Raw genomic sequence first — 25,350 nt, 5'->3', positions numbered from 1 at the left:
CAAAATGTTAAGATTTTATTTACAAAGCCTCTTTGTTGTACAGAAAGTAAAAATGCTGTTACAATCTTGGTGTAACTGGTAGCCACGGACAGTTGACTCACCAATCACAGCTATCCACGCTACAGCAAATCTTACACAAAAACCTAACAATGCTTACAATTTTGTTGGGGTGAAGTCCCCAAGCTTGGTGGTGGATTTCCAAGAGGGACTAAATGGAGGAAGGTGGAATGTCACAGGAACTATTCTTTGGCTCTTTGGGTGGGTGGGTGTCCTGGGGTTTGTATCACAGCTACCTTTTTTTTTTTTCTTTAAAAAAAAAAAAAAAAAAAAAACAGCTACCAAATCCATGTCAGCAGTCCAACCAATACTGAACAGTTCTTTTTTTTGCAGGTTATTGGGGTCTTATTAATCATCTTCTCCTTCGTCATCTGTTTCTCTCTTCCTCTTTTCACCTTTCCCACTTTCTTCCTCTTCTGTATGAGAACAAAAATTCACTTTGAGACAACTGCAAAGGCATATACTTTGCCTAATTATTGCAAATGGAAGTAACAACAATGAATTTAATGGCTAGGAGATGAGCTCCTTAAGCCTATTTTCTCATTAGGAAAATGGGGACAATGGCATTGATTCATAGGGTTATTCTGAGGATTAAGTGAACCAGTGCAAAGTACTTAGCCTAGAACGTGGCAAGACTCAAACTGTAGTTCATATTAACTTTTAAGAGATTTCCTAGACTCTAGGTATTTGAGACACAGAGACTTTCACATGGTTCTGTCTTTTCAACTAGTAAACTCATGACTACTCTCATGAAGTTAACTAAATCTGCACTAAACTGTGTTTTAAAAATCTCCTTGAAGGCAGAGACCAGGCCCTGATCATTGCTGTATCCAAAGTAAATTTAGTTCTGAGACAGGCACAGAGCGAAGATGCTGCTGGAAAGTACAGCACAGAAAACGCAGCAAACAATCCAGTGCTCTGAAACTTACACAAGTATTAAAATCTTCTTTTTAATAAACACGTGTTTCTTTGGTTTTAATTGTGGTGGGGAAAGGAAAACTGGAAAGGTGCTATTTATCTATCCTGCAAAGATTACACTCCAATTAAAAAAAAATTTTTTTAATGAATAAATTCTGAACACAGGAATCTCATGCCTAACAGTAACACAAATGATGGGGTCTAAAAACACAACATGCGGGGACTGAGGCCAGGGCCTCCTTCCTTCACACAGGCATTACTAACTGCTGTAGAGCAGGGGGATGAGCCAGTACACACACACTAATGGGCCTTTTATCAGTGCCCCTGAAGACCACCAAGGCCAAAGGCATTTTATTTTTTTCTCCATGATTTCAAATTCTGTATTAATGAACATTTCCCTTGATCTTTAACTGAGGGGGACCAAAGTGTATGCCTTAACCCACCTTCATCCTCATCCTCATCTTCATCCTCATCCTCATCATCTTCATCAACTTCTCCATCATGTCCAAATTCTTCTTCCTGAAGAATGGTAAACAGAATAACATTATTAGATTAACTTCTGCCCAGCTGAGGAGTACAAAGAAAAATAAGAATTGTCAATAAACTTAACAGTTCATTCAAGAAGAAAACTGTGATGCTGTGATGTTACTTTTATCTATTTAAGATACTGACAGCTGCTGGTTTTTCTTTAATGGGCTTAATTAAAAATTTTCTTAAATTGCTTTTCAGAAGCATTTTATTTGCCAGATGTTTTTCATTAGTATACAACTTACAACAGATAACTCCAGAATTAATTTTAAACCTTCAACTTCAAAGCAGGTTTGGACAAAGATTTCTTTTCTTAATTAACTAATTTTTGGCTGTGCTGGGTCTTCACTGCTGCATGCAGGCTTTCTCCAGTTGCGATGCACTGGATTTCTCATTGAGTGGCTTCTCTTGTTGTGGAGCACGAGCTCCAGAGCTTGTGGGCTTCAGTAGTTATGGCACAGAGGCTTAGTTGCTCCCAGGTATGTGGGATCTTCCCAGACCAGGAACTGAACCCATGTTCTCTGCATTGGCAGGTGGATTCTTAACCACTGGACCACCAGGGAAGTCCGTGGACAAATATTTCTATATCCACCCCACCCTTTTTTTTAAATAAAATGCTTCTTTCAGAAACTTAATTTCATTAGCTACCTACAAGATTATACAAATGCCCAGTCTTATATTTGTACATTTAAAGAACATTTTTTTTTTGATGACATCTAATTTTCTTGGCCTGTTTTTACAAATCTCCATTAGGATTAAAGTCACTCCTTTCTCCTACCCTTCTACGGTTAGAAGGATAGCTATGGCTTCTTCTTCAGCTCCTCAGAGATTCTGTTATTACTACGTGTCCCATAAATTAGACCCCCTTCCCTGCTCCTTCAGAGTATGACCACATTTTTATTCAACTTTGCATCCTTAACAGTTTATCACAGAAGGTACATAATGTACTTATTTCATTAAGCTGGATATACAAGAAGTTTACACTTGGTAAAGATACCTTTCATTTCAATACAACAAAAGGAAGGACATCTCATCAGTTCTCAATGTTTCCAGCTTTCTCACCCTACTGAATGAATACTCAACTTGTTACTGCCTCCCAAAGTTAATGGGTCAAAACTTACTCTGCAGAGCCAAGCAAGTCTAGTTAGCATTCAGTAAGTATTCCATTTAGTATTAATATTTACTAAAATGGGGACAAAAGCTAAATTAGTCAGACTGCTATCAGTCTATTTACAAGTATACTAATTTCTTCAGAAGACTTTTCTTTCTTAAACAATCCACACTTGAACTACAAAAGGGAAGCAGAGCAGCAAGAGGTGCACTGACCTCCCCACTGACTTCATCTTCATCCTCCTCCCCTTCTACATCTTCGTCTTCATCGTCATCCTCTTCATCATCAAACTCTTCTTCCTCACCATCTTCATCATCCTCCTTCTCCTCATCTTCTCCTTCTGAAAACAGTCCAAAAGGAACACATCAAACACCCTGTGTGTCTCACAAGGTTTACCTGCTGAAGTGGCAGGGAGCTTTGGGTTGGCGCATGGACAAATGCTGGGCCACACCAATATCAGGGAAAACCATGAACCACAGTCACCTCCTTCTTCAAAAGCTGCTGAGGCTCAGTTCTTCTGACCTGAGATCCATAAAATCCAGAGGCCAGGAGTCCTGTGTACATTATAATACTTACTGATGAAATGATACAGTATCTAGAATTTGCTTCAAAATAAGGAAGGGGAGAAGCGGGTAGGAGTGCATGTGTATAAAATAAGATCAGGCATGAACCAATCATAGCTGAACCTCCTATGTCTCAAATTCTCCAAAGTCACAAAAACCCCAAACAACCAAAAAACCCCCACCAACCTCCTTCTCTGGTGTTAAGTGTTCCACCACAAACCAGCTGTGCAAATCAGGAACCTGGGGAACATCCATAATAACTCCATGATGGGGATAGTGGTGGCGGCCAGGCACCTGTGTCCTGTATCTTTACTGCATTTGGTGCAGGCCCCTAGTCAAGTAGTTCTTACCTCTCCAAGTCCTGGAGCTCACTGTGCTTTCTCCTGCCTCTTCCCTTTCCTTCCTGTATGACTAACACTGGCTCAGCCTTCAACTCTCAGTTAAACATCACTTCCTCAGGCCAGACCCGCAATCTCAGCTCACATGCTCTCACACAAGTACCTGGGTCCTTCTCCATTACCACACACTTTGCTCACTTATGATTATTTATTTTGTTATGATTACTCAACATTTCTCTTCTTAGTAGACAGTAAGCTCCAAGGGGACAGGAACCATGTTTGTTTTTTCTTAAAACTGTTTTCTACAGCCTGGCATGCAGGAAACTCTCAAATACTCGCCTGACTGATCCTGCTCTCAAGAACTGCCTTTCATTCTTCAAGGGATTTCCTTTACAGGTTCTTTCACACAAGTGGCTTCTCTATCCATTTAAGGTGAACTTAAATAGATAACCAGACTGATTTGTAAGAGAAATGGAGAACCAGCAGTGAAGGGACTAAGTGATATGAACATCTTCAACAAGATGAAGCATCCTATTCAGGGTCCTATTCACTTTACCATGTAAAATCCCATGTCTTTTTGCCTTGTCTCAAATCTGCTGCAAAACAAAACTGTAAAATGTTTCCAGAGTACTATTCCACTGATAGCAACCAAGGTTCCTGATGGTAATCTTAAACTTTCTTGATTATTTCTGCCTTATAAACTGTCTTTAAAGAGATATCAAAAATAATGCTTCAAATACAATACTGCCAATTCCAGCAATATGAGGAATTCTAGGAGAGTAAAATTTCTTCATGCTGACTGATGTGATAACTAATAGCTCTGTTTCCTCTAAGCCTCTCAGGTGAAAAACCTTTTATCCTAAGAGTGACTCTTACTAAACAAGTCACTGTGTAAGGAAAGCACAAGCTAAGCAGGAGGATTAGTTTGGGTAGAAAATATATTAAGATTCTTAAAGGTCTAACAGGATGAAAAAACCTTGATCAAATGTCAAAAGTAAAATGTATATTCTAATTCCATGTTATAGCCAGAGATTATTTCCCTTATTAAAGAGAAAATGGAATTCAACATACAGCACTTTCAAATCATTACTTTTTAAAACTCTAGCCATATATCAAAAGTAGGAAAGATTAATTAGCTAACAAACCATTGTCTATTTTGAATCATTTGAAGACTTCAAAGTCCTGGTGGTTTAGTCACTAAGTCATGTCTGACTCTTGCAATACCATGGACTGTAGCCAGCCAGGCTCCTCTGTCCATGGGATTCTCCAGGCAAGAATACTGGAGTGGGTTGCCATTTCCTTCTCCAGGGGATCTTCCCGACCCAGGGATCGAACCTGGATCTCCTGCACTGCAGGCAGGTTCAATGTCCTAAGAACTCCAAATTTAACAGAAGGCCTACATGCATGGATATAAATTATTTTTCTTGATAGCAAGAGCATTCAGTGCCCACTCACCTTCATCATCCTCTTCTTCATCCACACCATCCACCTCAGCATCTGAATCTGGGGCTTCATGATCCTCTCGGTCATAGCCATCCAGGTAGGTCAGCTGGGGCAGGAGCTTGAAGACACTCTCTCGGTAGTCATTCAGATTAGTAACCTCACAGTTAAACAGATCCAGGCTCTTCAGACAATCCAACTTTTTCTGAAGAAAAGGAGCAAGAAACATACCTCCTAAGCCAAAGGTACATAAGCAACAAAAACCATCTCCTAAAGAGGTAAAATTCTAGGCTCCGAATTCAATAAGCTATTTACTACCTATTCAGCCTTGTACATAGGAAAACATTTCAAGTCCATCGCAACCTTATGACTGGTCACTAGATTTTTAGCTAGTTTTCCCTTCTACCTCTATCCTTTCAGAGAACTGCTTGCTTTTGGCACTATGAATGAATAATCTTAAGAAATATGAATTTTAAATATTAAAGGTGGATCTTTTTCCAGTATGAGACAAATCAGAGACTTGAGTAATCAAATGACCAATAAGACCACGCTGGGTTATTAAGCAATCAGTGCTTTTGGGGTGGTAGGAAAATAGGGGAAAAATTTTTTTCAGTCACACCAATTCAGTCAGCATCAAGGTCCTTGACATTTCTACTTGGGGACACAGATGCGAAACACTCGAGAACGGAACAAAGTAAAGCACAAAGTGTGGGGATCTAAGTATTTTCTGGGAAGACAGGAGTCAATGCAAGCTGGGGGAAAAGAAGGGGAACTCTGAGTTGAAACTTCAAAAGTAGAGAAACTTTACACTCTTTTCTTCTTTTTTAGTTTTGGGGGAAAAGACTGACTCTATTACCAGAACTTCCTGATACAAAATTCTTCTCATTTTACCATACCTTGAAGTTTTGTTGCAATACCTCATTTGTTTGAAACCTGTTTCATTATCTAAAATAGTTAAGATCTAAAAACTTGGCCCAGGAAGTTTTCTGAGCAGCCAAACTGACAGGAAAATATCTGTGTATTCTACTCAGATCATTTGTTATTACCTCAGTGTACTAGTATTTCACTACCAGGTCTATTAAGATTTGATTAAGGGTGAATTAAGAGATTGGGAGGGCAGAGGCAGTATTACAGGCAAGTAAGCAGATAGCAACAGAAAGTGACAACAGACCCTCACAGGGAGGAGAAGAGGGGGCAAACTGATAAAGAGTAAACACAAAATGTGAACTACTATGTGGCTTGGTGCCTTTTAAAATAGGGAGTGGGGGTGGGGAACACAGATATATGGATTCATAAAGTTAACTTTTTAATGGTTCTGAGTCAATACAAAAAGTTTGGCATTCTCTAAATATTACTAAGAGGATCTCTTTATGAAGTAAATTGCAAAAAATAAACGCTGTTTAAAGACTGATGCTTTATTGGGAAATCTATTTCAATGTTCACAAGCACCTGGGAAGACACAGAGATGAAACAAAACTCTGTCTTCAGGACTTGAAGTATCTGTGTAATTGCTGGGAGTTACAAAATGACTTAAAAATCTTTGCTCTAAAGCAGACCTTGGCAGATGACAACTGGCTGACCCACTCTGGCCTGCCTCTTGTGTTTGTAAACTAAGTTTTACTGAAACACAGCCATGCTCACTTATTTATGTATTATGTATGGCTTCTTTTGTGCCACAATGGCAAAGTGAAGAAGCTGTGACACTATATGGCCTACAAAGCCTAGAAGATCTACCACCAGGTCCTTCAGAGGCAAAGGTTGCTGACCCCTGCACTCACAAACCTTCATATTCCTTATCAAGAAGGTTCCCACACTGGCTTTATTCTCATTGACCAGCCCTTGGGAACATAGAGCCAGGCAGGGAACACGGAACAGGGTTATAGCAACAGGCAAATGTACTCCTCAAAACACCACTGTGCAGTTATCCAAGAGTTTGTGGATCCAATAACGTGCTTATTAAGTTAGTACCTGAAGTCTTAAGAAAGCTGTCCCCAGTCCTGATTGTAGGGAGAATGACTTTTATGTCATGTAGCTTTCAGAATAGGCTCCCTACTGGCCAGCCCGACCCCCAGAAGTCCAGGTATGACTTCTTGCCAAAGAGGAAGAAAATGCTGAAATACCACACCAGGTAACTGGGGAAATGTTTCTCTTCACAGATATGTTGACACTATACCACTTAAGATAGAACCATGAGTAAATCTGGTAGCTTTCCCACAGAGGCTCAGTGTAACATTCTTCGCTCAAAGGAATGAGTCATTTATTGGTCAACATTATTTCCTAGGAACGGATGTGCAAAAATACATACAACTCCTGACCTTTAATGCTCAACAGTATCCCAAGCCCGTTTTCTAACTCCTTTGACTAGCCTAGTACACAGGGCCTCCAAGGCTTTCCAGTTTCTAAAACTCTGAATCTATAACATTTTTTGCTACTTCTTCAGAACGGAACCATTATGAATAACTTGGATGTGCTGAACAGTATGCTAGAAAATGAAGTGAAAGCAAATAAACAACAAAACCCCAAATAACTGGAGTACTCTAGAACTGTTTAAAGCTCTAAAATTGTGCTTTAAGACCCCAAATACACTACACACAGATTATTCAGGATTCCAATGTAATATGTAAATACTGCTTAAAAAAAAAAATCACAACTCTACCATTTCAGAAATTTGGCCTAAAACTAATAGGCTAGCCATAATAAACAGTAAACATTTTATTAACAATAATTTTGCTTGCCTTCTTAGAATTTAGAAGGGCTTTGGGGGATGGTTTGGATGGCCCAGGTCTCTTAAAAAAGGTGTCCAAGGAAGTTTGAATTGATGCCTTCTTTGTCTCTCGATTAATGTCCCTGTAGTAAGCAGAGGCATTCACAATCATTGCATTGACTGTAAGAACTGGGCTCAACGTAGACGGTGTTCAAAATGCATGTGGTTGATGAGGATGAGATGGTGTTTTCCCCACTGAAGAATACTTTCAGAAGTTAAAATGGACCCAACACTTCCCCCCTTCACCTTCTCCTACAGTTTTATTTATCCTGAAGTTATAACTTCAGGAGACCCACCTAGCACCCCCAGGAATTGGAACAGCAAAGTTCAGGAGAATAGCAGGAGCTCTGCCTTCCCCAGACAGTCCTGGGTGTGTGGTGCCATGGCTCTGTCACTGGCAGGCCAAGTGTGTGACTCTGGACAAGGGATTCAGCCTCTCCTAAGCCTCAGCTTCCTCATGTGTAAAATGAGGGCCATGTTATTTCTATCCATTTTGTAGAAATGTTGGAGATTATTAATGGACAACATACATAAAGCATCCACTACCATGTATGGCACACAGCAGATCCTCCAAAAACAGGAAATATTATATATTGATTATTTCTCATACTTCACTGTTTCAGGGGATTAAGACTTTCATTGCCAAAGGGTCCTACTATATAAATCACTTATCAGATCAGGAACACTCATGCAAACAATTCCTATACAATGTTTGCTTCCGCCCTGCCTCTGAATGCTAGGACACTGATAAAAACTTCTGATGAAACATCAAAGAAGACTAAGGTTGCCACTGAGAATTAGGCAATGGCCAGTGATCTAGCATGGAAAGGCATGGCCCGGTACTCTGTTCTAGAGAAAAGGGGTTCCTATGCTTACAGTTACTGTGAATTGACAGGGCTGTCATTAAACACACAACAAAGGTATAGTACAGCCCATGGGACCGAAGGGAGACCATCAGCGCTTAACTTAGTACTGGAACTCCCAGTTTAAGTCTATTGGAGTATGGAGTAAATTTATAGGTTAAAAAGAGAAGAACAGGTTCCAAGGGCAGTGGCAAGAATGGCCTTGGACTTGAATTCCTGCTCACCATTTATTCCGCAACTGCTGTGTAATTAAACTCAGTCTCATTTCTAAAATGATATTCTCTCTTCTCTGCATTACATGAGGATACAATGGGCAAATGTTAACATCTCTGAATAAGGAAAACTGCAATAAAAGTCTGCTTATACACAAGAAATGGGAATTGACTTGGAGGAAAACAACAGTGAAAAAGAAGGAAGCCCAGGTGTTTGAGTGTATCTAACAGAAAAAAAGGGGCAAAAAATGGAGTAAAGGTGAGCAACAGGCTCCCAACATTTATGAGAAATGAGCTAAATGCGGTCCACTTAACGAAACATAAAAACAAAGGGACTTGGTAAATAGTGATTAAATTTACACTGGAATACAGCCTCAGTTACTGATTAGGAGAGAAAAAAACTATTAGTTCCAGCAGGAAATCTTCATTAAAGGAAGTCATAATTTAACTCTTATCTTCCCTTGAAATATAAATATTCTATGCAAATGATAAGAAGTTCAAATATTTTAATATATTGTGATGTCAGCAAAGATAAGAGACAGAAGAAGGATGCCTTTTCCTCTTGAGTTCTGCTCTGCTGGATCCTGAAAGACAGTTCCTATCGTTGACTAGCTCCTCTCCCAATTAATGTCCGTAAGTTAAGTCCAATGGAAATACTGACTTTACGTAAAACAGGAAAAAAGAAAGCTGCCACAGGCTTCTTTGGGTGGTATGAAACAAGTTTGAGTTTCATCAGCCTCATTAAAATAGAATTCTACGTCTGTGAATAGAATGTTGTGTTTAGGGGAAAAAGTCAGTTAACAATCTTGAAATCATAGGAATTTCCAGGTAGCATCAAAAGAAAAGAGTCTGTGGGGCTGTCCCTTACCCGCCATTAACTGGGAAGAAAACGGAACTAGTGAGAAAGGAAGGAGCACAAGTATCTGAGTGTACCTATAACAGGGGAAAAAAAACGGCGGGGCAAAATTCATGGAGCAAAGGAGAGCAGGCCCCCAACATTGCTTTGTAAGCTCTTTTCTGGTCACTACAACTTCCACTTAACTAGACCCCCATCAGCACAGCTTCCCAACTTACAAAGTAAGTACATTACCTTATTTTATTCTCAGAACTCCTAAGTGAGGGAAGTAAGGCAGGTATCACTATCCTTCCTGCTTCATAAGGGAGGAAACTGAGGCCCAGAGAGAAGAAGCAACTTGCCCAAGGTCACACAGCAAAGTCTATAACCCAACTGGCACTTAAATGTAACTTTCCATAGTTTATCCCAGCATGTAAGAGGAGGAGAATTTGGGGGTTCCCATGCAAGGAGTGAGCCAGCTAGAGCTCAAAACTGTGAATCAGAGGACCTAAAAGTCACTGGAGCTGCCTATGGTCTGTTCCATCAGATCAGATGCCCAACCCGATACAGACAGCCTTTCTATAAAAGTATAGAATAGCCTGGCCAGTCTGGGGAAAATTGAAGATAAATGTTTAAGGCTCTAGTCAATATATGACATTTAAAAAGAACAAAAAAGAAAAGAATTCCCCTTTGAAGTTAGCGGCCACAATAAACAGGGAGGGAGAGCAAAGTCACAGAAACACATGTAACTAAAGGCTCTGATCTTTTACTCTGGACTCCTTCTATAAAAGTATTATTAAAAAACCACCACCTTCTCAATTATTATTTCCAGTTATTTCCCTCACAATAAGGAAATATGAAAATGAAAATGACCAATAAGTCCTGGTTTCCAAACTCTCAATTACTTACCAAAGGTTCCAGGGTGCTGATATCTTTCAGTTTATTTCCACTTAAGTTTAGATGTGTAAGATTTGGAAGTTTTTCTGCTAACATATCCAGACCTCCACAGATTCTGTTGTCACTGAGCTCAAGCTGTTAAGAGAAAATGCACACAGCACACAAACACACAGAGAAACAGGTATCATTAAGGTGTTAGAAATAACACAGTTCTCAAACACTTACCAAGATCAAACGACCTCTATTTTTTAAAAGGGCATGTATGTTCATTTTGTTTGATTAAACCCAAATTACAGATCCTAGGAACACTTCAGGGAAGGAGAGACATGTAAGGATAAGAGTCACATTTTCTTAATCAGCTGCTAATTTTAAGTTTGGCCCCTAACATCAGTGAATACATTTTCTAACCTAAAAAGTGGGTCAAAGCAAATCAGAATTCTTTGAGAAGTTGCAATATGCTATATGTGCCAGGAAAGGTAAATGCATTCTAAGCAGCTATTCTGTGTGTTAAGCAAAACTCCTGATGCCCACTTGAAACCTAATCTGTTTCTGTACAGTGCTGACTTGCCACGGGGTTCTACATCTAGAAGCCATCAGGGAATGCTGCCCTGAAGGCTACAAGAATGGTACAAGCCCTTAAAGAAGTTCCATGACTTCAAGAAAGGGAGTGGGGCAACAGCTTCCCCAGAGGACACTTCTTACACGAATCTATCACTAGCCTTTACAAGAATTCTAATTTCTTTGCTACAGGTCAAGTTGAGCGGTAAGTGGTATGCCAATGAAGGAATGAGCCGTCACCAAGGAATATTACAGTGAAAGAAACTGGAGCTTGGAAAAGTAAAGACAGTTGAGATCATCTAATTCAAACTCTTTATTTCGCAGGTGAGAGAACTAAGGCCAGACAGCTGGTTTCAATTCTACTTTAACGGCCAACAACAACAATGGTAACTGTATCTAATCCTTACATAGTACTTAAGTGTTAAGTACCCAAGTACTTACGGCACTGCTCAAAGAACTAGAAATCCATGAACTCATTTGATCTCACAATCACCCTATGGGTAAGTAGAATTATCACCCCCATTTACAGATGAGGAAAATGAACTAAGAATAGACTACGCAACATGCCCAAGTTCACACAGCTGTTACAGTGGTGAACCTATGATTTGCAGCCAGGGAGACTAGCTTCAATGTGTTCCTCCCTATGCTATGTACCTAGAATAGAATGAAAACTTATGTAATTTAGTCTGGCATGCAATGAAATGAAGTATATGATGCAGAACAAAAGAACTCTTAAAAATTTAAATATTCACAAAGAAAGAATGAAAGAATTTTAAAGACAAGAAGTCTGTTTAGGTGTTTTAGTCCAGTAAAATACCGAAAATTTCTCTTGGTTGGTTACAATATCGACATATATAATATTCACAACCTTTCAACATGAGTATCTTAGGGAGGAGAGATAACAAGGCAATCTGCCAAAACATTTAGTGGCATATTTATTTTGAAATGAAATCAATGTGTAATTTAGGAAACTCATGACATTTCTTTCAGAACCTGTTTCTTGTGACTTTCTGAATAAGTATGACAGTACAGAGACCACAGTAATTCAAGAAAATTACCAGGGTGCTAGGAAAGCAGAAGAGAACACAAAACACATAGTAGGGACCTGCTAGCATCAAGTTTATGTAGATACAGGCTAAAATGCCATCAGTTTTTAATGGGCTTATTAAAGCTTCCAATGTCATGATAATCTACATGAACAAAAATGGATTACACTTGAACCTCTAAAGTAGATACCTATCAGAAAAAAGAAAAGAAATTTACAAATTTAAATATAACAGAATTCTTTTTAATAGCAGGGTTGCCCTGAAACTCATGAGGACTGCCTGAGCATTTAAAACACATAGCACTTCTGGATTTTAATTCATGTATTTAACCAAAAAACAAGTCCCTCTCAAGATTCAAGTAAGCATATAGGAACAGCCTACCTATCTGTTGCCTAAATTTCATTTCAGTTTTCTATGTGTCTCTTTCTTAGATGAAGCTTCAACTTAAACTCCCTAATAAAGAGATTAAGTAAACAGTGGAGAATTCTGCAACACTGCCAAGACCACACACATTTTCATATGTAATGGAAAAGGTAGTGGGTTAGCAAATAAGAGATATGGTTCTAGTTTTGGCTCTAGTACTAAACGACTTCTGTAGGTGGCTTTAGGCAAATTACTGTACCTGTCTGGGTCTACTGCTGGGTCTGTGCCTATAAATAAGGCTAGAAGATCTTAAGTTTCTTTCAGTTCTGGCAGAGGCTTTGTGACAGGTTAACGTGCAAAGACACACACAAAAAACATTTTTCTTGAGAATTTTTTTTTCTTGGTGCGTGGCAGGGATGGGGGGTGTGTGTGGGGGGGGGGGTGGGCAGTGTTAAGAGAGGATAGTGATTGGTTTATAATTAGACCAATAAAGCCCTAACAATGGACCATTAACTAGGAGAGGGAAATACAGCAGTTTTGTTTAAATGAATTCTCACAGTCACAACACATTTTAAACTCCCCAGTCATTAAGAATTACATAATGGATTTGAAATATCATAGGCTACAAATCTGAAAGGTCTATACTTAAATTCTCCCTTAATCAACATTAAACATGAAAAGCAAGAGGAACCCATGGTTCCTAAACCAGAGCATACTAACAAAATGTAGTTACATTATAGCAACAAATCCATAACAATTATCCATAACAATTATGAATTATAGTTATTCATCATAACTATTTATTGAGCATTCAACATGTAGTATTTCCAAACATCATAGCAATTCTGTAAGGTCAGGGGGTATCACCAGTTTACAGGTGAGGAAACTGAGTCTTAGAGAGATTACATAACCTGAGAAAGATTCACCCATCAGGGAAATGATAGAGCTGGATGGAACGTTGAGTTCCAGATCTACCCAGTTACAAAGGCCATGTGCTCTCTGCTACACTAAATGCTTCCTTACAGATAGAATTGTTTATTTTTCCCTTCTCCAGAATGGTTCTCTTCCATTGTTAAAAGAAAAAGCACTTACCTTTTTCAATTTAGGTAGTTTGGGAAGATTTGAAACTGAAATCAAGCCTACATTTATTAAACTGAGGAACTCTAAGTTCACAAATTCAGCTGTTAAGCCCTCAATTTTCCCATCATTTGATTTGCAATTGTCCAGGACAAGTTCTCGAACCTGTGGGTGACAAAGCAGGGAAGAAAAGATTTCAAAAACATACAGAAAACAAATAACAATGCAAAAACCTCCAACCATAAATATCCAACAAATCACCCACATATAGGGGCAGCCTCTACTTGGACCCAGATCATAGTTATAAATAAATGAAAAAAATGATTAAGCCTTTAATAACAATATTCTAATAGATATCAAGGGTGAAATGTAACACCATGGTTACAAATAAAGATTTTAACTCTACTTTCCAGAGACAGAAACTACAGCTCTTAAGATGTTAAGTGAAGAAACAATACACCCCCCTTAGTGCTTTTCCCAAGTCTGTTCCAAGAGGCCCTTTAACTACAAGTGCAGGAGAAGATACCCACCTCTCTTCTTGGTCCATCCCACTCTCAAACTCCTTTAGGCCACATGGCCCAGAAGACTGACACAAGGAGAAGAAGAAAACTTCACTTTTCCAGCAAGGTCACTAAGAGATTGTGGCTACAGGTTTCTGGACTAAAATTTCTACCTTTGGTCTCATTAATCCTTACTAAGATTATCTTGACACTAGAAAAGACCAAGATGCAAGAGCTCTTAATTCAAAACCAAGATCATTTTGTTTTATATGTAAAAAAGATATTTCTAGGGGAGAGAACAGTTAGATATTAGATTCCTTTTTCAGGCCACAAAATCTCCTCCTTTAGAGGTCCTGAAATTCAGAATTCAAACTCATCCAAGAGTATCACGTGAAGATTCTGAATACCGATTATTTAATGAAGTCTACTGTGTAAACATCTACCATGCTAATCTCTATTGCCATTCTTGCTCGGTGGTTGACTCTGACACTTGCCAGTTTTAAACACGTTTTGATAAATTTACACAGATGCAAATAAGTTTTAACTGCCAAAAGCATTCTTGCAGTGAATCTAACACATTTAATAGCATTAATGCGTAATCAAGCATGTATGAGATGCTGATAGCTCTAAAATGAAAATAGTAGTATCTTCATCCTCCCATACAAAATCCAAAGATACTACTCTAGCAATTGCTAACATTTATGGAGAATTAACTCTTCATTCTTTTTACCACCATACCCCCCTCCCCTCAATTAGAGAGAAGGAAACTGATTTAAGCGAGTCAGGGATACCCACACCACCACAACTTCTCACTCCCTGCTACTCTACTTCCTCTTCAGAAGTCTTGCTCTCAGGATGCACACAGGCCATTACACCCTTTTGTTTCTTTCTTCCCTTCCTTCCACTTTTCTCTTTATAGACAGTCTTCCCTCTTCTGATAAAAATTATCTGAAAACTTAAGGTAAACTGAAGAGAGCTGGGTGCCACAGACATGCTTAGGGTCAATTTCTAGCCCTGCCATTTACAACCTCTGTGACCTTAGGCAAGTCACTTAACCTATCTGTGCCTCAGTTTCCTCAAGGTGAAGTAGAACTGTTGTAGAAAGTAGTGCTTTAGACACAGTGAAAGCTGAGAAAATAACTTCTGGGAAAAGGTGTAGGAGAATGACAAGGACCTTTGTGGTTTACTGTATTCCTGTCTGTACTAAATCTTCTACAAACATGTATCTCTTTTGCATTAAAAAAAGGAAAACCAACAAATCATTAAAAAAAAAAAAGTCAACTGTAACTACCCATCAACCTAAGCAGTATATTGCAATATAACTAAATGTTTCCATTTGATTTGGGGGTTTTCTATGACTATATCTCACAGAGAATCCAAAAATATTATACAGAATGACACCAATATGCCAAAAGCCAAATAAGGAGGAATTTAGATGGCCATTTTGCCTCCCAGCCCATGGGTGAAATCACCTCTTGGACATTTCTCTCAACTGGTAAAATTCCGCTTTAATTCGAGTCAAAGAGAACAAGTCTGCTGAAGCAAACAGCAGAATAGGAATCAAGAAAGAGAAACTGGTAGGGAAACAAAGATGTTAAAGTGGTCCAAATCTGCAAACCGAATTGTTGGGTCTGAAAGAAGATGGAGACGAATTAAAGTTCTGGTTTAAAGAAATGGGAACTATGCAACCGGATGGAAATAGGAAGGAACAGCTTTGGGTATGGGGAGGGGAGCAGGTATGTAATGAATACCACAAAGGATATCAAGTTTAAGGTTCTCATGAAAAGTCCAGGTGAAAGTATCCCCAAGGAGGTGGATAGGAGAATTTGGAGTTCAAGGTTTAAGTTCTGTATTTGGAAGTCATCAGAGCAGAGAGTAGTGGAAGAATGGAATTCCTAAGAAGAGAACCAAGGATGGAATCCTGGGGGATCCTGCAAAGGAAACTTGAGAAGAATTAGTAGTAGTAGTACCCAAAGGTGAAGCATTAGTTTCAAACTAGTACAAAGGCTTATGAAATAAGGCATAAGAAGGTACTGGGGCAAGGGGGAGGGTTGAAAAAATTAGATAATTTGTCCATCAAGGAGAGACATCTCCAGAAGACACTGGGGGATGAATACATTGAATGTTTTCATTTATGTAACCTGTCACACATTCACTTTCTTATATTCTTCTCAGGGATTAAACGTGAATGTCCTGGGGACTTTCCCATAACCTTATCTAACATTTTTACAATGAGATTATTGATCTATTAAAAAAAATTAAGGTAAAAAAGAGTCAGTGCTAGATTTTAAATTTCATCAAGCATCACGATGGCAGAGTCATAGCTATTTTAGTTACCACAATATTCCGGGAGTTGGTGATGGACAGGCAGGCCTGGCGTGCTGCGGTTCATGGGGTCGCAAAGAGTAGGACACGACTGAGTGACTGCACTGGATATTCCAATATGGGAAAGAGCATTTACAACAGTCAAACACGGAAAAACTGGCATAGGAGCTTGTGTCAGGATTGTAGGGGACTGAGGAAATGATGAAACAGGAAACTTGGATATAGAAACTACTTTCTGATGATAGGCATAATCACATGCAAAGCATGTTGCTATTAGTCACTTAATATTTTGGTATTTTTTTCAGTGTTTGTATATTTTAAATACAGTAACATGAAACAGTATTATTTAACAACTATACTTTTTAATGTCTAAAGAAATTAAAAGGTATGATGTAAAATAAATTACAATCCTCCTTACTGAACATGTTTCCCAACTTTCCCTATTACAAATAATGCCATGCTATTTTTATGTGAAATTTCTTTTGTAATAAGGATTATCTCCTCACAATCTATTGCTAGGTGAAAAAACAAACATCAGACTCTTTTGAGTTACAAGTTCTTTATCTTAAAATGACAACCTCTCTCAAGATTTTTGTTACCTTTCTTGATATATGGAAATTCTAGGTATATGCATATAGTTACCTTTTTCTTGAGCATATTGGTTATACCCTGAAGAAAAAAAACAAATACCCCAAAAGAAATACTGACAAAAAAGCAGACAAGTCATAAAAATATAAATCATCAGTAAACAAACTCATTTGACTACAACAAATCATAAAAGGTATGTATTAAAAATGAGATATCCTCCTACTCTCTTGAAGATGGAGAAGAGATAGGATAGGAGCAGGAGCTGGTAAGTTTACAAGTGGGGAGCGAGAAGAAGTCAGGGAATACATACCTGAGACCTTTAATTTTCTCCATGAGTAGGAGGAAACAATTTATTGGGCTGAGTACAGGGAAGGGTTGTATGGCTCAGCAGTGAAGTCATGTCCCTGAACTTTTCCAGCAAGGCTAAGGATGTAGTAAAGAAATGTGTCAACCCCAGAACAAAGTCCAGAGTCACAGCAACAAGATGAGCCACAAACAAGCACACACCAGAGTGGAAATTACTGCAGAAAGCAGAGACCAAAGGAGGGTTCACTCAGGACTGTGCCCAAGTTTGACAGGCCTGGAAAGCCTGCTATAAGCACCCTTCTAGCCAGCCTAAAGTTCTAAACAGGAATTTGGGGAAAAGGTGTTTGTTCTCAGGCATTATGTCAGCAGCATATGAGATTAACTAGGCCTTTCTCTCCCTGAAGTCCTTCCTGAACGTGACGGGATCCAGAATGCCTTACAAGGGAGGGTGTACGGGATGGGGGACATACGTCATCATTGCCTCCTGATATAGACCCAGAATAATCGGGAGGTTCGAATCAAGAAAAAGCAGCTCTAGTTTTCCTCCTTATGTCCCAAACCCTCCCAGGAGGGAATGTTGGCAGGCACTTGTACATCTGTGTGTACCACTTACCACTATTTGACCCAAGGCAGAGTTACTTGGCGTTCTGCTTGAAGATACATGACAACTTTGGGGGCCAAATTCACTCTTCCTCATCCCTTACTTTCCAACTAAATTAGTTATTTTTCCTCAAACACGAATTTAAGGTAAACACTTAAGAACTAAAAACAAAAATCCAAACTATTTCCTGTGCAACTCTTTAGTTTTCTATAGCTATCAACAAAGCTAATACTCTAGTTTTCCAAAGAAAAATCTGAAATACGTGGTAATCAAATTACAGAGATTGGGGCTAGGAGCCACAGAGGAGATCAAGGAATTTTCCTTTCATCCTCTCCACTTTCCTATTTCCTTGGCTGGTGGTGGTTTAGTCGATAAGTTGTGTCTGACTCTTGGGAGCCCATGGACTATAACCCACCAGGCTCCTCTATTGGATTTCCCAAGCAAGAATACTGGAGTGGGTTGCTGATTCCTTCTCCAGGGGATCTTCCTGACCAAGGGATCAAACCCACGTCTCCTGCACTGCAGGCAGTTTCTTTACTGAACGAGCTACCTAGCTACTCTTAAAAAAAAAAAAACACAAAACAAAAAGAAAATCAATGTTCTGTAATTGGTGGAGTGACCTTCCCCAATTATCAGTTACAACTGTTATAAGAAGGGGAAAAGACAATATGGAGAATTAAAGATCATTAAGTTATCAATTATTTTAGTTAGAAAATAAATGATTATTACAGTGAGTGAAATAATCCAAACACATGGAAAGTAACTCTTTGCCACCCTTGACAATTCCTGTCCTTCTGAGTTAACCAACCTTCAAACCTTCCACCCTACTACTATTTAAAAAGAATGTCTGCAAAATGACAATAGAACATTAGTAGTACTGAAATGTGTTTGAGTGGCAAAACTGCCTGTATGAAGGAAAGAAACACTCATCCTACTGGTGGGTAGGTAAAAAAGAGAACCATTCTAAAAAGCAATTTGGCAGAGATTCACAATACAAAATGTTCATTACAATACTAATTAAAACAGGAAAAACCTTTCTAACCACCTAATAAGGATGGTTAAATTATGATCTATGCAGACATTAACAATGTGAGATAGATGTTTACTACACTTTAACAAAGTATTATATTCATTAATAGCAAGATCTGAGTTTGGAAAAAACTTTTCCTGTGGACTACACCAGAATATCTTGGTGGGTGTGTGTGAGATTCCTGGATTTTTTTCAAGTTTTTTAAAGTCTGTATCTACTATTTTTTTTTAGCTTATTTGTATCTAAATTTTCATTCAATGAAGCTGTATTCTAAAGAATACAAGAAATATATATTCTATATAATACAAGAAAAAGAACCCAATTGGCTGCTAGGCAGCAAATCTGAATAACCCTTTATGAGTTTAAAATCACAACAGACACAAGAAATGCCAAAAGTTGGGGGAAAGGTTTTTCCCAAGTTACAGATTTTTTTTTCCTTTTGAAGGCCACTGCCATGCAGCATGCAGGATCTTAGGTCCCTCATCAGGGTTCAAACCCATGCTCCCTGCTTTGGAAGCATGGAGTATTAACCACTGGACCATCAGGGAAGTCCCCTCACATTACGTATTTAAAAAAAATTTTTTTGTCAGTATCTTGGGACTAAGGAAAAAGTATTCTTATTTGTGGAATATGAAATGTCTCAGTTTAGCATACAGGCCACCAGTGTTCCCACCAGGTGCACAGACTGTAAACTACAGTAACTGCATGACTTTCTAACTTTGAACAGACTGGAACATCAAGGACAGATGTCCCTAGATTCATTGTTAATGAGGTGCTCTTATCAGTGGCATGTCTGGCATAAAAGGAAAATGATAGCCTCACATAAAGACGTTTATCCTCCAATTCTGGAATATGTCTAAATTCCAGATCTAGATATAGATTGTATCAATATCTCATTACTGCATGTGTCTTTCCACATCTGACAGTACCATCAATTTCTGTGGTGTACCTGGTATGTTCTAGTGCTATACAATCTGCTCTCAATGAAACAACTGACAACACCAATATTTTGTATAAAATAATTCCTACCCTTTGCCTGTATTTTAAAATAGTGATCACTATTCTTTTTGAAGATTACTTTATAATGCCATTTTAAGCCACTTTTCCACTATGAGAACAAACTTCTGATATAAAGAGGTGTTTTGGACTCAGAAAAAACTCAATTATGTACTTCTTTGAGTTACTCCCTTAGGTAAACAGCACACCTGTTAGTAACAGGTGAAATGGAACCTATTCTCTTGGTCTGTCTTATGTATTTTAGTTAAAGAACACAAGAAGGTAAAGTGTTACCAGGGTTTTCTTCAAACTTCCAAATAAAATAAAAACAAAGAAGCCAGTACTCACAGGGAAAAAAAAGCCCATCTGATCTTCAAACAAAAACACTGAAGATCAAATCTCCACTTACCCTCCTCAGTCTTTTATCTCATTCAATGACATCAAGGTCAACCAAGGAATATACTGTTGTGCATTAAGAGCCTCTTGTCTCACACCAATAGGTTTACAAGTGACAGGATTCTTTCTCTTTTCCCAGATGAAAAGAGTGTACAGGATCCCAGAGGTCAAGCCTACTCTTAACAGCTGGCTCCATAGCAAACACATGGAGCCACGTGACTAGCTGACTTAGAATCATTTTGTAACTTCTCACTTACCTTAAGGATGATGCTTTTGTGCAAAACATTTTAAAATTGATCTTTTAAAATTTCCTTGAAATCTACAACCCCACTCGCCCACAGCTCGAAAAGCCTCCTGTTTAAGATCAAAGCTTTCCTCTCCTAAAAAACCTAAGGCCTACTCAGTCTCCCTTAAGTCCCTAGGGGAGCCATTCTTCCCCTACAATCCGTGTTGGCTCCCATGACACTCTCCCAAGGTCCCTAACTTGCACAATGCAACAGGCACCACCGAGTTCTGAGGCTTCAGTAGAGAAGGGGCTACTCTCTGCCTTGTTCACACTGCTTTTCCAGGCCCTGCCATACTGTTGGTACACAAATATTTATTTAACAAAACCAGTGGATTACAGTAGGAGAGTGAAGTCCAATAAAGTAGCCAATAGTCACTTGTGGCTTGAGTATCTGATATGTGAATAGTGCACCTGACAAACTAACCTTTTTTTAAATAGCCATACGACTTTAGCCTGTTTTGGGCAAAGGGCAAGGCTTAAGTTGATTTCTTGAGAAATTAACACTTACACATGTATATGTATTTTAAAAAGCAATACTCAGTTATTTCAAATACAAAAAAATCCATATACAACCAGCCCAGTTGTGTTTCCCAGAAGGAACAACAGTGCTCTTAGTTGAGTATTTTAATAGTGCTTTATGCACATTCGAAGAATTCAAATGTTACATTTTAAGGCACTGTGAAGATTCTTGTGTATTTTCTTTTGGAAAATTTGACTCAATCAAATACCTCCATATTCTACTGACTTGGAACTACGCAGTAATAATTCAAACGTCTTAAATTAACAACTCCTCAAAATGAGATCACAACTCTGCAAGTTTTACGGTGTGAAGAAGCTTAACAGTTCAGGATACTAGCACGTGGCCGAAACAAAATGTCTGACTGATGGTCGGAAGGGACGACCGCGGTCAAACCTCAACCTTAAAACCCGGAGGACCGAGTCGAGACACTCACCCCTCGAGGTCCTCCAGGGACGAATGGGGAGGCCACGAGGTGCCACAACCCCGCACCTCATTTGTGGGGACCTCAGGGATTCAAAACCTCGTGCGCACAAGAGAAGGCCGAGTTGACGAACTTCCACAAGTGGGCAACTTGTTAGCCACAACTCTCTGACTGCACGAAGCGAGCCCATCGCCAGCCCGGGCAGAGATGGACGGACTTCCCTTGGGCTGCCCCAGGGACAGAGGACGCCACTCACCCGAAGAGGGGGTTTGGCAGAGGCGCGGCCCTCCGGCGAGGGCCGCAGGAAGCTGCTCTAGTTCGCGAGGAGGAGCAGGGGAAGAGAAGAAAGACGGTTCTTAAAAGGCTCACCCGCCGAGGCAGGCGAGTGCTGGCCTCGGTCGACGGCCTGTAGCACGTGCGGGGGCAGAGGCCTCCCGGCCGGCGAGCCTAGCCGAAACCCGCCAGTACCCCCTACACGCCCGACTCGGGCGGAGGCAGCCGCCTGGCGTTGCCCTTTTAAGAAGGGGGGAGGGGACGGCAGTGCGCCCAAGAGATGAGTCGGCGGTGGCCGGAGCGCGCAGCTCCCGCCAGAACGAGCCGAGCCCTGGCGAGGCGGGCGCCAAACAAGCCGCAGCCTCGGCCTGGGGAGCGGCGGCCCACAGGCACCGCCGGGACAGACGAGCGGGGCCTGGCAGGCCGAGCCAGCATGTTGGCTTACGCAGCGGAGGGAGACGAGTGCTAGCCAACATGGCGCTGTGTCGGCTCGTGGCGCGCCCGGGCTGACGCGAGGAGCCGCCGCCCGCCCACACCGAGGGGCCAGCCTCCCGGGCAGGGGCCCCCGGACTCCGCCGCCGCGGCGCGGGGGGAGGGAGAAGCCGTCTACGCCACAACGGCCGGCCAGGCCAAGCAACGCCCGCCCTGGGAGGGTGGGACTGGGGAAGGCTGGGGGGCGAAAGGGGAGTGAGAGAAATGGGGGAGAAAGTTTTATTTTTAGGCTTGAAAAATGGCGGGAACCGCGTCCTTTTTTCAAACTTAGCCTGGGGAGGGGCGGCGGTTGCGCCACCTACGCCGCCTGGACTTGCCCCTCCCCCGCTCCGCGCGCGCCCAGCCGCGCCCGCTCAAGCCCCCTGGCGCCCAAAGGGGCTTCCCGTCCCCCTTAGAGGCGAAAAGCCCCCTACTCGCCCTTCGGCCCCTGCCCGAGTCCGGCGGGCGCCAAACGTGAGGCCTGGCCTAAGGAGACCCTCCCCCGCCACCTCCACCCCGAGCCCCTTCCCCGGCCGGCCTGGGGCGCGCGGAGCCCAGCCTGGCCCGCAGCGGGCCCGGCTGCGGCTAGCCGCGCGGCTCCTCGGCAGGCCCGACCTCCGCCCGGCCGCGCATCCCGGGAGGCTGCAAACATGGCTCCCAGCGTTACACAATCCCCTCCTCCCTCCCTCGCTGCCGGCCACACGTACACGCGCTCCTCAGGGAAAGGACCCCGGCGAGCGAGGAGCTCAAAGTTTGCTTTCCCCTACCCCACTGCCTTCCCCGGACGGCCGCGGGCACCCGCGGGCGCCAAAGAGTTAATCCCCGCGCGCTCGCTCCCCCCTCAGCGCCCGCCCGCCTTCCCTGTCCGAGCCCGCGAGCTGCGCTCTTCCCCGCGCCGGGGCCGGCAAACCCGCGGTCCGGGCCCCGCAGGTGGCCACCATTACATGCAAGTCATCGGGGAGAGAGGGCGCCCGAAGGGGGTCTGCTTACAGCTGCCGGGGTCCGGTTTCTCAGCTCCAGGTGGATCCTCCTCTTCATGTCCATGTTTCTCTCTCTTCCCCCCTCTTCAAACTTAACTTTCCGCGGCGGGGGCGGAGGGGGGAGAGGCGTCCCAGCCTGCGCAGCGAGGGCCGTCGGAAGGGGTCTGCTCGAGGCAGAGGCCGACGGGGCGGTCCTGGGTGGCGGGCGGCGTGCGGGCAGGCGAGCGGAGCCCCCGGAGCCAAGTTACTCGCGGGAGCGGAGAGAAACCATGGAGGGAAAAGGGGGCTGGAGCGCAGCTCTGGTCTCACTACCGCCGCCCCCGGCCGCGGCCCCGCACTGCGCTTAAACCGGCGACGCGGCGCGGGTGGCTGCTCGGCTCGACTCGGCCCCGCGCGGCGCCGCTCGGCTCGGCTGCCGCGGTGCACCAAGGACGGGGCGGGGAAGAGGCGCGGCGGGAGGGGCGGAGGCTGGGGGTGGGAGGGGGAGAAAGGCGCAGCCCCAGGGACTGGAGCGACTTACTCCCGCCCTCCGATCGTACGTGGGGTGGCTGATGTAAGACCCGCCTGGGGGCTTCCCCGCCTGCAGCTGCGTTGAGACCGTGGGGTCCCTCCTCCACGCGTCCGGAGGCGGGTCTCCACCCCCTCGCTTGGACGTTTGCTGGGAGGGCTGGGGGTAGTAAATTACTGCCCGGCTTCGGTGGTCCCTAAAACCAAGTTCTTCCGCGAAGATTCCACCAGGCCAGCCAGACAGCCGCGAAGGCGGGAAAGGTGTAGAGCCCGTGGGACAAGGGCTTTCGGGTTCACCTTCCGCGCCTCCGCACCGTGTGGGGCCAGCAGCCAGAACCCCGCGTCTCTTTGGGCGGATGGGTCTGAAAGTGCCGCGAAGACCCCGGTCGGCGGCAGGATCGCTGCGGTCTGGTGTTGTACCGCGTGGCACCGGGCGGAGTCGACCTTCGCGGCCGGCGGGGACCGGGTAGCCCGGGCCGCTTGCCCATGCCACTGAGGAGCCGAGAGTCCCCCAGTCCTGGAGGATCTCCCTGGGTTTTCTAACATTTAAATATAGGCTAACGAAGGCAGCAATTAGCATTTCTAATGGGGCCTCGGAGTTACAGAGTTTCTCCGAATACTTTTATCTTTAAGGGCACCCCTGTGAGGTGTGTGAATTCTTGATGGGCTCCATTTCGGGGAAGCTTGGCAGGTAGCCTTTGTAATGGGCTGCCTCCGAGAGCTTCCTGAGAGACAGGGTTAGAGCACTAGGCCGGCTTTACAGACCTCCAGGAAGTAATGTAAGGTTACAGTCCGCCTAAAATAAGTAAATACGTCATTTGTCAGATCAGATACCATCTTAATTCTAGTATAGACGAGGAACTCCAAGATTGAGAACAACTTATGAATAGAGAAAAACATAGTTCTATGCGTTAACCTCCGTTTTTTTAAAGAAAGACTGCACTCTTCCATTTAACCTAAATTCATTTAGTGGCAAACAAAACTATCAGTTTTTAAAACATCAGATGCATTAAAATGCCAAAGCAAAAAAGTTTTAGAAGGATTATGGAAAAAAGCAAAAAAAAAAATTTCTAGTATGTTGTTTCCTAAGTCTCGTCTTTAAAATGTTAGTCAGAGACATCTCTGTGAGCGAGGGAAATGAGGGAAGTGCTCTTCAGGATGTCGCAGGAAGTCTGTAACTGTAAGCTTATGAGAACCACAGGGCCGTGAGATGAAGCTAGCAAAAAAGCTAGCAAATTAGTTACATGAGTTGACAAGCAATGATTGAGCATCCACTTTTAGGGCTTAATACTGTTCTTTCTAATTTAATCCTCAGATTACCCTGTCAAGTAGATTGTATTTTAGTCATTTTTACAGATGCAGAAGTGGCCAACAAGAGGTGGAGCTAAGGTTTGAACTTAGATGGGTCCAACTCCAAGGCCTCAGTCTCTTCTGGTACACCGTCAGTCTGTGGAATGAAGTCATGTAGCATGGAGGTCTGCTTTGGAACAGTAGATTGGGTACAGTCTGTAGAGAGCGTTTAATATCAAACAGAGGCTGCAGGTGCCATCTTGTAGGTAAAGGAGAGATGCTGAAGGAGG

General features: G+C 42.3%; 1 protein-coding gene across 10 annotated transcripts; it reads right to left on the bottom strand.

Moving 5' to 3' along the window:
• Nucleotides 1-23,602, bottom strand: ANP32B (acidic nuclear phosphoprotein 32 family member B). 10 transcript variants are annotated; one of them, XR_014060046.1, is made up of 7 exons: nt 23,274-23,602; nt 13,586-13,735; nt 10,539-10,661; nt 4,971-5,160; nt 2,826-2,954; nt 1,419-1,494; nt 1-473 (listed from the first exon to the last, which is right to left on the bottom strand). XR_014060046.1 is itself a non-coding variant. In XM_081511852.1 (7 exons), exons 1-7 carry the CDS (start codon nt 23,325-23,327, stop codon nt 406-408), a joined length of 786 nt encoding a protein of 261 aa, XP_081367978.1. In that variant the 5' UTR covers nt 23,328-23,602; the 3' UTR covers nt 1-405. The 10 variants fall into 10 exon arrangements, 7 of the variants coding, with proteins under 7 accessions (XP_081367978.1, XP_081368012.1, XP_081367988.1 ...); XR_014060047.1 differs by having other exon boundaries at nt 2,826-2,951; XR_014060048.1 differs by having other exon boundaries at nt 2,826-2,948.
• Between the last annotated feature and the right edge of the window lie 1,748 nt (nt 23,603-25,350).

This window comes from Giraffa tippelskirchi, chromosome 1 (genome assembly GCF_054371585.1).
Source record: "Giraffa tippelskirchi isolate mGirTip1 chromosome 1, T2T-mGirTip1v1.2.pri, whole genome shotgun sequence".
Lineage (NCBI taxonomy): Eukaryota > Metazoa > Chordata > Mammalia > Artiodactyla > Giraffidae > Giraffa > Giraffa tippelskirchi.
The sequence above is the reverse complement of the archived record's forward strand: the minus strand, read 5'-3'. Positions and strand labels throughout refer to the sequence as shown.